The 15,247-nt window shown below is 41.8% G+C and overlaps 1 protein-coding gene across 1 annotated transcript; it reads right to left on the reverse strand.

The window, feature by feature from the left end:
- Positions 1-4,529: 4,529 nt before the first annotated feature.
- Positions 4,530-9,409, reverse strand: LOC134459098 (lens fiber major intrinsic protein-like). The gene is made up of 3 exons (XM_063211428.1): positions 8,320-9,409; positions 7,916-7,996; positions 4,530-5,359 (listed from the first exon to the last, which is right to left on the reverse strand). Exons 2-3 carry the CDS (start codon positions 7,994-7,996, stop codon positions 5,027-5,029), a joined length of 414 nt encoding a protein of 137 aa, XP_063067498.1. The 5' UTR covers positions 8,320-9,409; the 3' UTR covers positions 4,530-5,026.
- Positions 9,410-15,247: the final 5,838 nt, after the last annotated feature.

A 15,247-nucleotide genomic window follows, 5' to 3' on the forward strand; every position in this document is an offset into this window, starting at 1 on the left:
TGCTTTGCTTTAGGCTACTCGTTTAACCTTGTCCATCTGCTTTGTATGTTGTTTTCAGGAAAGGGTCATGCACATTACATGCCAAACCGGTGCGAATTCTCTCGGGATATGCACTTTTTGTTGATTGCCTTTCAACTGGTCAATAAATTGGTTTTGGGAGGATATCCGCGCATCAGCGTGGTGCTCTCGGTCGAGGACAGCCAACTCACAGACTGGGCTACTGCTTAGCGAATAAACGGAGATGCACATAGCGTAGGCCTACTTTGAAGCGTTGATTGTTTGTTTTTAGTATTGTGGTGCACGTGTGGCTGACGTTTGGACACACCTCGTCCTCAGAGTCAGGCTGAGGGACACGCGACGCCTGTGACTTTGAGCACAAAAAATAATAATAATGATAAACGCTAAAAATATGCTGAGGACTCAGGCTATCTAGGGTATTTTTCCAACAGCCTAATACCTCCGTTTTTTCTCTAGTTGATTATATTTTTGCATGTAGCCTACATGCATTTCAATCACACTATATCGCGCAATTGAATCAAAATGCCCCCCATTTGTCAACAAATACACACGCCATGTCATCTTTGGGTCATGGCAAAGCGCCCTTAGCAACCGTAACCATAAACAAAACGAACTGTCAGGCTATGTCAACAATCATCACTTTGCCTGTCAGACATGTCACTTTCTGCAGATGTATCAGTGCCTCTGAAATAGATTTGTGCTGCTGTTTTTTTTTTCTCATGAGGTTGGATGTGTGGTTTTTTGACACGCTGATGTTTGTATCAGAATTTTGGTTCCTTTATAAGATGTGTGTGTCAGTTCTGCTATGCCACGTTTTGATTCACTACAACGCTTAAATTCGCTGACATGGTTTAACTACTTGAAAAAAAAGAAAAAACAATTCTAAGTGTTCTGTGACCTGAAATTATGTTTTATCTTTTCCTTTGAAATGTATGCAATTTTCAAAATGGAAATAAATACGGTATGCCAGTCTGTGTATGGACTAGCTGAGAGATCCAGACTTCAGCCCAGTCCTCTCTGAAAAATGTCCTTATCTGCGTTTCTATACCACACAAAGAAAAAAAAGCACAACCCATCACAACGTCAAACTCAATTTAATATCATAGCAAATCAGTTGGGGGGGAATGTAATACAAGTCAGAAAAAATGACCATCTGCATGACAACACATGCATTCTTTGGTATTTGATGATGAAATAAAATAAAGCCGCAGTAAAAAAAAAAAAAAAAAGTCAGTGTCACACTCACACCCTCACACACATATGCAAACACGCTCAGACAAACACACATCTACTATACACACTCACACGACTTACACAGGCCCACACCCTCTCAAACACACTGAACACTGCTACTGCTGGCAGTGGAGCCCATGATCCAGACCATACGCCATCCCGAACCACAACCGGGTGCAGTGGACCCAGCTGAACCCAGGTGAGCACTGTAGTGAAGGCCTTCCTCTGCACTCCAGTGACACTGCCTCACGCCTGCCCAGTAAGGCATTCCAGTGACCCAGTTGGCCACCCACCCCAAGGAAGCTGAAGGAACCACGGACCCAACTGCCACTCGAAACGCCCAGCCAGGCCATCAGGACTGGCCCCCCGGGTGACTACGTCCGCCATGCCCACAGTACCCAGAGTTCACCACCAATCTCAGAGGTCTGCGGAGATCAATTTCTCCAAGAAGAAAGAAAGAAATGTGCCTCAGCCAGGACTTGCTGGGAGACAGAGTGAAAGAACAAACACCAGAAGAAAGGTGTTAATCCAAGCTTCTACTCTACTCTACTCTATTCTACCCTACCTGCAGTGGAGCTCCAGCCATGGTGTCATTGTGAGGATGGTTGAGGCCAAGGCCAAGCTGAACCCTCTTGACCACAACGGTGACCGTGTCAAGGCGAAGATGTATATAGCAGTGCTTGCAGCACGGATGAAGAACTACTTCCACAAGCACTGCCGAATAAAGGTCAAGAGGTGGCATCACCTCCTAGTAGACAGCTCAGGTGCAATAAAGCGTGAACGTTAAGGATCCAGAGCACTACTGACTGAGATTGTTAATGGATTCCAGGTGCAGTGACCATAGAAGACAACAACATTAGGCCAGTCCTGAAGACCTAACTGAAAGTTCCAAGTGGCAGTGCGGTGCACAGTTCCTTCAGTGGCCAAGGAAGTCAGTAAAAGACGTTGCTAAACAAGCAAGAGACAATGTCACTAGAATGCAGCAGAAAACATTCAATGCAGTACTCTCCTGAAGTCAGCTGAAGGCACAACACCCAATTGCAGTCCAGAACAATTTCATTTCATTTCATTTCATTTATTTAAACTCGAAGAATCATTGAGGGCCCAGCCCTCATTTACAATGATGTCGAGTAAAACAAACAATTGCACATATAAAATCATATATAAACAACGAACATACACAATACACCATAAATCATATAAAAGGTAAGAATTAAGACAAACTATGAATTAAAACTTATGAGTTAAAAACAAGTGCAAGTATGTGATAAAAAACTTCCCAGTGTAACTTTAAAATGTTCTAATGGCACAAAGGCTTGAAGACCCATCCTTTGTTGTAAGTTATTCCAAACTGAAGGTCCACAGACACTAAAAGCTGTTTTACCCAGTTCAGTGCGGGCATAAGGGACCTCCAGTAAAAAATTGCTGCTGCGGGTTTGGTATGGGTTGGAGTGCCAAACTAAAAGAGATGAAATATAAAATGGGAGTTTGCCAGTGAGGGCCTTATAAATAAAAATAAAATAATGCATGTCCCTTCTGTGAGAAAGTGGAGCCCACCCAACTTTATCATATAACAGGCAATGATGTGTACTATATGGATCCCCAGTAATAAAACGAAGAGCTGAATGATAGACAGTGTCAAGTGCCTTCAGATTAGAGAGTGGTGCATGTCTGTAAATAATATCACCATAGTCAAGGGAAGACAGAAAAGTAGCTTCAATTAACTTTTTTCTGCAGAAAACAGGAAAGTGATATTTATTTCTGTGCAGGAAAGATAGCTTTTGTCTGAGCGTAGTGACAAGACAGTCAGTATGTTTCTTGAATGTGAACTTGTCATCTAGCCAGATTCCCAGGTACTTATAATGTGATACTCTCTCAATAACAGACCCATCTAAAGTAGTTATATTAAAATCATTTTTCATGCCATGCTTAGATCGAGTAAAGACCATACATTTAGTCTTGCTTACATTAAGTAGAAGCTTAAGACTAATGAAGGCATTTTGTAGGATATTAAAAGACTGCTGCAATTTCTCCAAGGCTAGCTGTACAGAATCTGCAACACAATAACAAAATTGTATCATCTGCATATAGATGAATAGAGCAGTTGGAAAGGAGAGAAAGTATGCTATTTATGTACATGGTGAAGAGTACCGGACCTAAATACTGAACCTTGTGGGACCCCCTTGGTTATTAGCAGGGGGTCAGATTGAGTATTACCCAATTTTACAGTATGGTGTCTGTTTGAAAGGTAGCTCTGGAACCATTTACAGGCACTTGCATTAAAACCAATACCAGGCAGAATTTGTAGAAGCAGAGAATGGTCCACGGTGTCAAATGCTTTGGATAAGTCCACAAAGATGGCAGCACAATGTTTTTTTTTCTTGTCAAGAGAAGTGATTAATATCATCCATTACTTTAGTAGCAGCAGTAACTGTACTATGTTTAGGCCTAAAGCCTGATTGGAGAGGGCTCAAAATATTATTGGTATTTAGAAATTTCTTTGAGCTGATCTTTTACCAACTTCTCTAGTATTTTTGAGAGACACGGTAGCTTGGATATTGGTCGATAGTTGTTAGGGTCAGTCTTATCACCCCCCTTGTGCAACGGGGTAATGTGTGCAAATTTCCATAGTGTAGGGACAACTCCAGTGGAAATAGAAAAATTGAAAATGTGCAATAATGGCTCTGCTATTATATATGCCGCAGTGCGAAGAAAAAAAGGGGATCTAGCTGGTCTTCTCCAGTGGATTTGCGACTATCAATTGCTAATAAAGCAGATAGCACTGTATGCTTAGACACAGGATGAAGCCTGAATTCCAGATCATCGTCTCTGACATTGTCTCTGATACGCATATCATGTCCAGCCCTAGGTATAAAGGAATGATTATTGCTATTGTCAAAACTTTGACTGGCTAAAGAAAAATGTTTGTTAAGAGCACTGCAAATGTCTGATTTGTCTTGTAGTAGACAATCATCAAACTTAATTGAAGAAGGCATAGGTGTAACAGATTTATTGTTTTTGTAATTTACAGCCTTCCAGAATTTTGCAGGATCTGAGTACGAACTAGAGACAAGGTTAAAGCAATGCACAGTCCAAGTCTAAAACTCCACCACCAACAGTAGCAGCAGTCCACACACGTGCCACACACCACACACGTTCTACACACACATTCTACACACACGTTCTAGACACACACACACACACACACACACACACACACACACACACACACACACACACACACACACACACACACACCATTTGCACTGGCCCACACTCTCTTTCAAACACACTCGAACAAAAACACATGCATGCTTTGTATATATAAACCCAAAATAAAACATTCAGTCCCTCACACACACATTCACATCAAACATCCACATATTGTATTGTAGAAAACAAAAATGAAAAACAAAATAGTTGAGATCATACCGGCAATAAAATGTAATGAAAAAAATATGTATGTCCAAGTTGACCGTTCTAGCTCACCCTTGTCATGAGTGTAGATTCTGATTCTTTATGCCTTTGTCTGTCAGTGCTGTTAGTCTGAATGTTAGTGGCTGTGACCCCCTAGCACGTGATGTGCAAGGGCTGTCTTGATTGCGTTAGTTCGCTTGTTCGCAGGTGTCTTTTTTGCCCCTTGAGTGCACACGTGCCCCTCTGTGGCGATGGTTAGAATTAGTTTGTCAGTGTGAGCGAAGTACAAAGACACACACATACATGCACACACATCATACCATGTCCATGATGGTGGGGGGCTTGGATAGGGCAGATGTCAGTCTTTTGTTGGGGTTGCTGGTTGTTGGTGACGGGGCAGGGGTGAAGTTTGAGGAGGAGAGCTGGATTGCTGGGAGGAGAAGAGGTGGGTTGCTGGAAGTAGGGGGGCTACTATAATAAGTCTGGCTGGCCTCTGCTTCTCCTGGCTTGGTGTCAGGCTTACGGTATAGGTCTTGAGCTTGATGGCCTCCACACAAGGGTCCTGCTCCAGAGGCCGACTGCCTTTCAGGGTGGCTACCCTCTCGGCCAGGCAGTGCATGCAGGGGAAGAGCATGAAGTCGTACATGATGGTGCCCATAGCACCACAGATCATGGGACCCACCCAGTACACCTGCAGGAGGGAGGGAGGAACAGAGACCATACAGTTACATGTGAGCGGCAGTTGTCCTGGCTGCAGAGCAACTGGCGCGTTATCACTGCTTCTTATTCAATGTACAAACCCCAACTCCATAGAAGTTGGGACGCAAGGTTAATTGTGAATGACAAAATACTGCAATTTTCAAAAAGTCTGGGTCTGACATTAGTTGGAGAAAGGTAGAAAGAAAATATATCAGCCATCAAAACTGACCAAAATTATTGTTTTGGGGGATATTCATGAATATGTAAATCCAACGCGTCTCAAAAGAGTTGGGACGGGGACAATAAAAGGCAGCAAATGTCGAGGAAGACTAAAAACAAAACAAAGGACAACACTTAACAGTTAATAGCATTAACCGATGAGATGATTTTATATTAAAACAGTGATGATTCCTATCTTAGACATGATTTCAACAGCTTAAATGGTAAGTGTATTCCTTGTCATGTTTTGCAATGTTTTCCTTTCTGTAGTGCTTACAGTGTGACAGGTCTTGACCAAAAGCCAGCCATTTCATGTCCTGCTGGTCCTTATGTTGGAGTTAAACTGTTAAAACATAGAGAATGCAATTTGTCCTTACTATGTGGCAGTCATCTAAGATCTCCCTTCAAAATATAAAGCACGAGTGGCTTTTCATGCTGTTTATTTCATTCAGTACTGTATTCAATTCTACAGGTGAGTTAGAGCAGCTTAACCAATGTACTACTGCACCCCCATGCCATCATGGAGGCTGACTTTTGAAGTTAGCACTAACACAAGTTGCATGGTCAATTTTCACTGTAGTACAGGATGTGCAAGACTATTATTTTCAAAAAGAATTGACTTCTGCAACTTCTGCTGACTTCTGTAAGCAAATTACAGTTTCCCATGTTTTCTGGGTCTATTTCAAGTGAGCTCGGGTGGATAGGGGAATGTTAAACCCCTCTATCATTAAATCAAATTTTGCACACATGAAGCGTCCTTAATATGGTCAAGTTTTAACTAGCTGTAATTCTCGGAGTGCTATAGTGAGACTACAGCCAATATATATTTCATGATGTTACCTATACAATGATTTTAATGACAAAAATATGTCTTATATACACTCAATCATGGTAAATCAAGGGAATTCAAAACTTTATGTAATAACTATGGTAATTGTTCCCTCTGCATCTTTAATTCTGAGTGACTCAGCCTCTCTGTGATTGTCTTATACCTGGACACTCAAATTGTACATCAGTACAATTCATTTTGAAATGTTCTTCCTTTTTGTTTTATCTTATTTGGATGTTTATAACATTTCACTGATCCCTCAACTTATTTGAGACGTGTTGCAGTTATCAAATTAGAAATGACTACATATGTCCCCTAAAACAATATTTTTTTCTCAGTTTTAACACTTGATATGTTGTCTTTTTACTATTCTCCATCTAAGGAATGTATTGAATGTTTTGAAAATGATGGCATTTTGAAATTATTCTCGGTTTACCAAACGTCCCAACTTCACCGAAGTTGGGGTTTGTAGGCTACCAGCACTTGCATTGCACTCACGCTGCACTTTTCTCACAACGCTCCGGGCCAAATAGCCAACTCTCCCACCTTGTGGACACAGGAGGGAACAATTTGAAGAACGCGTTTCAGACGGACCGACGGACAGACATAGACTACACCCTCTTAAGGGTGATTATAGATATGCTGTGACGCATCTAAAAACTTGGATCCAACGAGCGTAGTAGGAAAAGAGAGAAAATAGAGACTGAAAAGATACAACCAAAAGGCAAAGGGTATAGGCTACACAGTAGGCTACCCTATTGTAGGCTATATTTTGGTCGTTTTGTAGGCCAGCCTATGTATCCCCTCATGAAACGGTAAGCCTGCCACGATTTCAGCACCATGGACAGTCACTCCACAGTCGGGCGCCACATTTTACGCAAATAATTTCAAGAGACCCATTTGTGCAGTTTGTAATATAGGTAGCCTATTGCATTTAGGTGACACAATATTGGCAGTTAATGAGCATTTTAAAGTTCAATGAAAAGTGTACTTCTACTTTGATCGACCGGCGTAGCCTGTTAAAAGCAAGCCCAAAATTATGAAGGGACAAAAAAAGAAGCCCATGTCGCTTATTATAGGCCCTTGCAACCCTGTTTGAATAGCATTTCTACCAAAACTAATTGGCCCAAAGTTACTAAATCATTTGGAAGTTGTTACAATGCCCTGTATGAGAAAAGCCGCATGAGTTACCGGTAGTTGCGATTTCTATTATAGGCCTAAGGCAGGCCACGGCCGTTATAGCATTAGTGATCGTCACCTCGCCTTTGTAAAATTCCAGGCAAATAAAATTAGAACGTTCACCCATGGACTCGCCTGACGCAGTCGCCAGTTTACGGTAGAAACCCACATTTGCCACAACAAACAACAAAAATCGTTGTTTAACAAAGTGTTTGGAGGGACTTATATGTGTGGATCATTTATTAAATACAGTGTGTACATATTGATCCAAAGTAGTGGTTAACCTGCGATATACACTTTAATGTATATATTTTTTCTTACCCAGTGGTTCATGAAGTTCCTCTTGAACATAGCAGGGGTGAAGGATCTGGCAGGGTTCATTTCAGCTACAGTGTAGAACATCTAAAACAAAGTGTTCAGAGTTGAGCATTAGCTTTAATGTAAAAAAAAAGTAAGGAAGCAAGATATTGTTGCGGCCTGGATGTGTAGAGAAATAAGCATGTGTGTGGACCCAAATAGAACAGCTGGAGCTATATAGACAGAGAGACACAGAGACACAGAGAGAGAGACAGAGAGACAGACAGAGGGCCATCAAAATAGATCTTTTAGTCTTCTCCGTATTCATCTGACAACAATGTGACACTGACAGTACAGTCTTTAATGTTTTTAACCTGAGAGAATACCATTAATGTTGACATAAAATGTTAAATTGGCTTTTTACTCACCACACAGCGAGAAACGATTGAGGCTGTCAATCAAAGCAAGCCCGGGCCCAGGCATGGACCACAGCGACACCTCACACTCAATCTTGGCATGGCGCGACATGGGAAGATAGCAGAAACCAGCTTGCCTGATGGGTGCTAACTTGTTCATCTACTGGGAGAAGGATCTGTCGTACATCCAGATACAGGGTGGTACCTTGCGGTTCCCATGACTTTTGGTTTGCTTTGGAATCTTCACATGAGCACACTTGCGGGGAATTTCATATGGACATCCCAGACAAAGTCTTTGGAGCGGTCACGTTGACCACTCTTGCAAGCTTGAATTGCTCCTTCAATGAATTTTGTTCGGAGAGCCACATTACATCTCCAACAGCAACACTTCATGTGTAGATTCTGAGCGCTGTCCCCCCTCCACTGACAAGTGACACTGTGTGTATTTATGCCTTTGTCTGTGTCAGTGCTGTTAGTGGCTCTGCGCCCCCTAGTAATGATGTGCAAGGGCTGTCTTGATTGTGTTGGTTGGCTTGTTCGTACGTCTCTTTTTCACCACTTGAGTGCACACGTGTCCCTCTGTGGCAATAGTTAGAATTAGTTTGTCAGTGTGAGCAAAGTACACAGACACTTTAGCCTTTTTTACACTACAGTTCCGAACTGTTCTAGCTTCATAAATATTCATCAAAGTTGGCGGGGAGTGATGGTACTGGTTTGGTACGCGTTTGCCGGTGGTGGCGGGGAGGAGTAAGTGGCCACACGGCAGTGAGGCCACAATGTATATACAGCGGCGCAGCACTCCATGCACTCAGTTGTTTGAAGTGAAGTTGGAAGGAAGATGGAAGACAGAGCTATCCTCGAAGTGGTCCTGTATGCAGTGCAGTTTCTGGCTTTGGAAACCCAGCAACAGCTACAGCAGCTACAGCAAAACCGGGCGTCAGCCTGTATTGGCATCTTGTCATCTTGCTCTCGTGTGTGCCAACATCTGTGCGTGCTGTATCTCCTCTGCCTCCTCCAGGCTTTGCAGCATGAAGTGCTTGTGCGACTCATGATACTACTCAGCCATAATGTTTTGGAAGGAGTCATCCAACCTCAGTTTCCCGCTCCCTAATAAGGATGACAAAGAAAATAAAACATGAGCACGACTGTGCAATTGGTCTTCACCCCAAACATCAGTCGAAACAGCACAGGTTACTGTTCTTACCACTTTGTGCGGCTCCAGAAGATCCAGACGGCGTGGATGACAAGGACGGTGTGGATGACCGAGCTGAAGATGTCTGAGCTGGAGACAAGACAGACTCCTCCAGTGTGTTGTCAGTCGCAGACGAGGCAAGTACATCTGCGGAACCTTGTGAAGATAAATAAACAAATGTCAACATGTTGTCAACGCAGTAACAAACACTAGAACAGGGCTTGAACGGAGCATCCATAACTCTTTGTGTAGGCTAATATATCATCAATACACATGTTATATCCTAAATACCTAGATATAAACCCTCATATTACTGTACTATATATGCCCTATAGCATACATACCATTATTTGCCCTAAGCAATGACAAGCTCGGGTCCATGTTCTCATCCGGCCTCTGGCTCAGTGGCCGGCTCCCGTATATGGCGTCCATCTCCCCGTACCACCTCCAATACTGTCTGTCGGAGCCACTGGAGTTGTTGTGGTCCTTCGTCCCGCGATAGTCGAACTTCATCTTCTTCAACTTCTCTCGGACCTGGTGTACTGTTCTGGTGAAGCAGTGTGTTGCTAGGTGCTGAACTGCTTCCGCAAACACCTTTCCATTCCTTACGACTCTGTCCAAAGCTTTCTGAATCCTTTCTTCTTTTAAGAAGCTCAGGAATACATGCTCCTCAGCGTCAGTCCATGGGGCAACTGGATATCTTCTCACTTCCATTTTCTCGTGTTGTTGTTGATCTACTCCTGTGCAGGTCTTCTTCTGTATACTGTAGAAATGCGATGTCTTTGTACAGGGATTTAAATCTTGTGACACGCAACTCTCCCACACATGACTCCTCCCTCTGAACAATTGGTGCCCGGGAGGGTGATGCGTCACAGCTAGAACTAGACTTTGCACTCTTCGAACCACTTCTGAGGTGATTCTAAAATCATCCCTGTTAGAGCTGAAGACGGGCGGGGTAAAGAAGAAACAAAACAAAGCCACGCCTCGGTAGAACGAAGTTCTGTTCTGGCTAGTGGGTAAGGCACTAAACATGCTGTACACACACACACACACGTCCATGATAGTGGTGGGGGGCTTGGATAGGGCAGATTGTTGGTCTTTGATTGTTGGTCTTTGATTGTTGGTCTTTGATTGTTGGTCTTTGATTGTTGGTCTTTGATTGTTGGTCTTTGATTGTTGGTCTTTGATTGTTGGTCTTTGATTGTTGGGGTTGCTGATGACACAGGGCAGGAGGGGAAGTTTGAGGAGGAGAGCTGGATTGCTGGTAGTAGAAGATCTGGGTTGCTGGAAGTAGGGGGGCTACTATAATGAGTCTGATTGGCCACTGCTTCTCCTGGCTTGGTGGTGGCCTTACAGTATGGGGCCTGGGTCTTGATGAGCTCCCCACAAGGGTCCTGCTGCGGAGGCGGGGTGCCTTTCAAGGTGGCTACCCTCTCGGCCAGGCCGCACATGCGGGGGAAGAGCATGAAGTCGTACATGATGGGACCCACAGTAGACCTCCTTGGACCCACTCAGTACATCTGGCAGGAGGAGGGAAGAACAGAAACCATATTATAGTTACATGTGAGCTGCAGACATCGGAGCAAAACAGAACATGCAGTGCATGGCGCATTCTGCAAAATATCAATACACAATGTAATAACTGATTTAATTTAATTCTTCTTGACACACTAACAGTGCTGACCACATAAATTCTATATCTGACCTGAAAGTAGTTTACAAAAAATGGAAGGGTATATGCATGTTTTTAATGCATAATTTGTATATTTTTTCTTACCCAGTGGTTCACGAAGTTCCTCTTGAACATAGCAGCGGTGAAGGATCTGGCAGGGTTCATTTCAGCTACAGTGTAGAACATCTGAAACAAACAGACAGTGTTCAGAGTTGAGTATTAGCTTTAAAGTAAAAAAGTAAGGAAGCACGTAGCAAGATATTGTTGCGGCCTGGATGTGTAGAGGAATAAGCATGTGTGTGGACCCAAATAGGTCAAGGGTGAGAGCAGGTTTGCACATTGAAAAAGTATTTAATTTTGACACCTTGCTGAATTTGTTGGTTTGTCAACTAATAGACAAGATCAGTCTATAACTTTAATGGTAGGTGCATTCTAACACAGACAGAATATCAAAAATAAAATCTGGAAAATAACATTAGCTAAAGACAAATGTAATTAATATTATATTTAGAAATACAAAGTACAAGTTGGGAAAGCCATTACAGTACTCTCTAGGACAGAGGTCAGACATTTCGTTTAGTTGATGACTGTTTGTGCACATAACAGAAAGGAATTTTGTCTTTTCTTTGCAGATCATCTCTAAATCGTTAGGATTTAGTGGCTGTGGCTTGCCAAATGCAAAATCTGACAACATTGTGACACTGAAAGTACAGTATTTAAAGGTACTCTCACTTTGGTTAAAACATTAACGCTAACATTAAAAAGCCAATGTAACATTTATCACACCACGTAGCGAGGAACGATGAAGGCTGGCTGGCTCTTGCTTCCCCTGGCTGGGCAGCAGGCTTATAGGGCCTGGGTGTTGAGCTTGATGGGCTGCCCGCAGGCGTCCTGCTGGTTCACTTCCAGGGGACGACTGCCTTTCAGGATGGCCAGCCTTTTGGCCAGGACACACATGCAGGGGAAAAGCATGAAGTCATACATGATGGCGCCCATAGCACCACAGATCATGAAACCTGCCTAGTACACCTGCACAAGGAGGGAAGAACAGAAAACCATATTATAGTTATGTAAGCTGCAGAGACATTGGAGCCAGACAGAACAATCTTAAGACATGCAGTGCATGGCGCCTTCTGCAAAACACCAATACATAATGTAATGACTGATTTAATGGAATACTTCTTGACACACTAAAATGATGCAGTGTTAGGCACTGTTAATGCATAAATTGTGGATATTTTCTCTAACCCAGTGGTTCATGAAGTTCCTCTTGAAAATAACTGGGGAGAAGAATTTGGCAGGGTTCATTTCAGCTCAAGCGTAGAACATCTGAAAAACAAATAGTGTTCAGAGTTGAATATTAGCTTGAATGTGAAAAAAGTTCAAGGGAGAGAGCAGGTTCACACTGAAAAAGACAGTAAGGTCAAGGACGAGGAGTTTTTTTTCCTGAAAGCAGAGTAGAGCAGGCATTTCAGGGTTCTGCCTTCATCAGTGCACAGGTGAGCAAGTGTAGTGTGGGGTAAAACGCTCAGGAGAGTAATATGCTTCCGACCCATTTGTCCAAAATAAAGATAGGCCTAGAGCAAATACACATTTTAACCGTTGCTGTGCATTATGTTGACGGCCGCGATAGTCATTGCACCAACTGAAGACGACATACTGGAAAAGGGATTTACTGTATATGGCAAGTCCATTCATTTCTGTGCATGCCTATGAGTCATGACTCATTTTGAACACAGGGCGGAGCTGTCGAACCCAAAGCAAAATTCGAAAGGGAACTTTTGAATTTTATTTGACTGAAAATCTATAAGATTACTTTGCGTATTTGTTTATGTGAGCTATTTAATTACCTGAATATAATCCTACTAAACTATATGATAGGCCTATGTATATTATAATATAATGTAATATAATATAATATAATACAATGAAATAATATAATATGAATACTCATCATCACTATGCCGTATCAATATATACTTCAGTTTGGATTCTTTTTATACTGTCTAACAAACCAAACCTTTTGAAAATCAATAGAAATCTGAGGGAATTACGGTCATCTGAAGAGTATGAATCTAAAACTCATTGCAACTGGTTGAGCCAGCAGGCTGGGCTAACATGGCCATTCATTGATGGGAACGCGGATGACGTATCTAGTCTACCTATACAGATCTGTGTCTGCAGCACTTTGAGCCTTCTTTAAGTAAATAGACCAAAATAATTGTATGGTCATAGATCTTTCAGATCGGGGTCCCGAAACTAAGGCCCGGGGGCCGGATGCGGCACGCCACCCCCCTTTGACCGGCCCTCCACCTCTCTGCACCTCACCATTTGAACTGGCCCAAATAAGCAATCTTCACAGAAAAAAAAAGATAAAATATATTTTTCAAATATTTTATTTTGTTTATCAACAGGTCTTCCTACAGTTTAATTTTCACTAACCTAGTGTGAATCACCAGAAGTTTCTTGTCTTGATAGTTTCTCATCTCACTGTAATATACAGGCCTACCATTTCTATTGTATCACTCATAAACTGTCAATCACCATATATTTCTAACTTTTCCTTGCTATTTTTAACCGTTGCTGTGCATTATGTTGACGGCCGCTATAGTCATTGCACCAACTGAAGACGACCTACTGGAAGAGGAATTTACTGTATATGGCAAGTCCATTCATTTCTGTGCATGCCTATGCGTCATGACTCATTTTGAACACAGGGTGGAGCTGTCGAACCCAAAGCAAAATGCGAAAGGGAACTTTTGAATTTTATTTTACTGAAAATCTATAAGATTACTTTGTGTATTTGTTTATGTGAGCTATTTAATTACCTGAATATAATCCTGCTAAACTATATGATACATTATGACAGGCCTATGTAACCTATATTATAATATAATATAATATAATATAATATAATATAATATAATATATGAATACTCATCATCACTATGCAGTATCAATATATACTTCAGTTTGGATTCTTTTTTTTATTTTTTATTTTTTATTTAACCTTTATTTAACCAGGAAAAATAAACCCGTTGAGATTAAGAACCTCTTTTACAAGGGTGTCCTGGCCAAGTGGCGGCTCAAGTTACAAAATTAAAATTACACAGTTGCATTAAAATAACAAATCAAGTAAAATAAAACGTCAATTGAAACAATTACAGACAATAGACTCTGTCTCAAGTGATCTCATCTTGGAATTAAAATCGTTCAATGGAATCAGATCTGTTAGTTTCAAGTCCTTTTGCAGATTGTTCCATGAGGTAGGGGCTGAAAACACAAATGCCCTCTTCCCCAGTTCTGTGCGGAAGCAAGGGACAGAGAGTAACAAATGGCCTTTAGAGCGCAGACCATAAGACTCAATATTCCTCACTGTGATTAGGCTGCAGATGTAAGGTGGCAGTAGTCCGAGTATTGCCTTGTAAATAAATGTATACCAGTGAGTAAGTCTCCTGGTAGTCAGTGAAGACCATTTAACTCTGGCATAGAGTTCACAGTGATGAGTTTGGGCCCTACAGTTAGTGATGAACCTCAGGGCACCATGATACACAGAGTCAATCTTACTCAGACATTGGGATGAAGCATTCATGTACAGCAGGTCTGCATAATCTAAAATGGATACAAATGTTGCAGAGACAAGGCGCTTCTTAACATGAAAGGAAAAACAAATTTTATTTCTAAATAAAAAACCTAACTTTAGTTTAAGTTTCCTCACAAGATTTTCAATATGGGCTTTGAACGTCAAAGTATCATCAAGCAAAGTATCATTATACTGTCTAACCAAACCAAACCAACCAAACCAAACCTTTTGAAAATCAATAGAAATCTGAGGGAATTACGGTCATCTGAAGAGTATGAATCACTAAAACTCATTGCAACTGGTTGAGCCAGCAGGCTGGGCTAACATGGCCATTCATTGACGGGAACGCGGATGACGTATCTAGTCTACCTATACAGATCTGTGTCTGCAGCACTTTGAGCCTTCTTTAAGTAAATAGACCGAAATAATTTTATGGTCATAGATCTTTCAGATCTTTGAATAATTTTATGGTTGTCATTTTCAATGGGGTTTT

This window comes from Engraulis encrasicolus, chromosome 11 (genome assembly GCF_034702125.1).
Source record: "Engraulis encrasicolus isolate BLACKSEA-1 chromosome 11, IST_EnEncr_1.0, whole genome shotgun sequence".
NCBI classification, from domain to species: domain Eukaryota; kingdom Metazoa; phylum Chordata; class Actinopteri; order Clupeiformes; family Engraulidae; genus Engraulis; species Engraulis encrasicolus.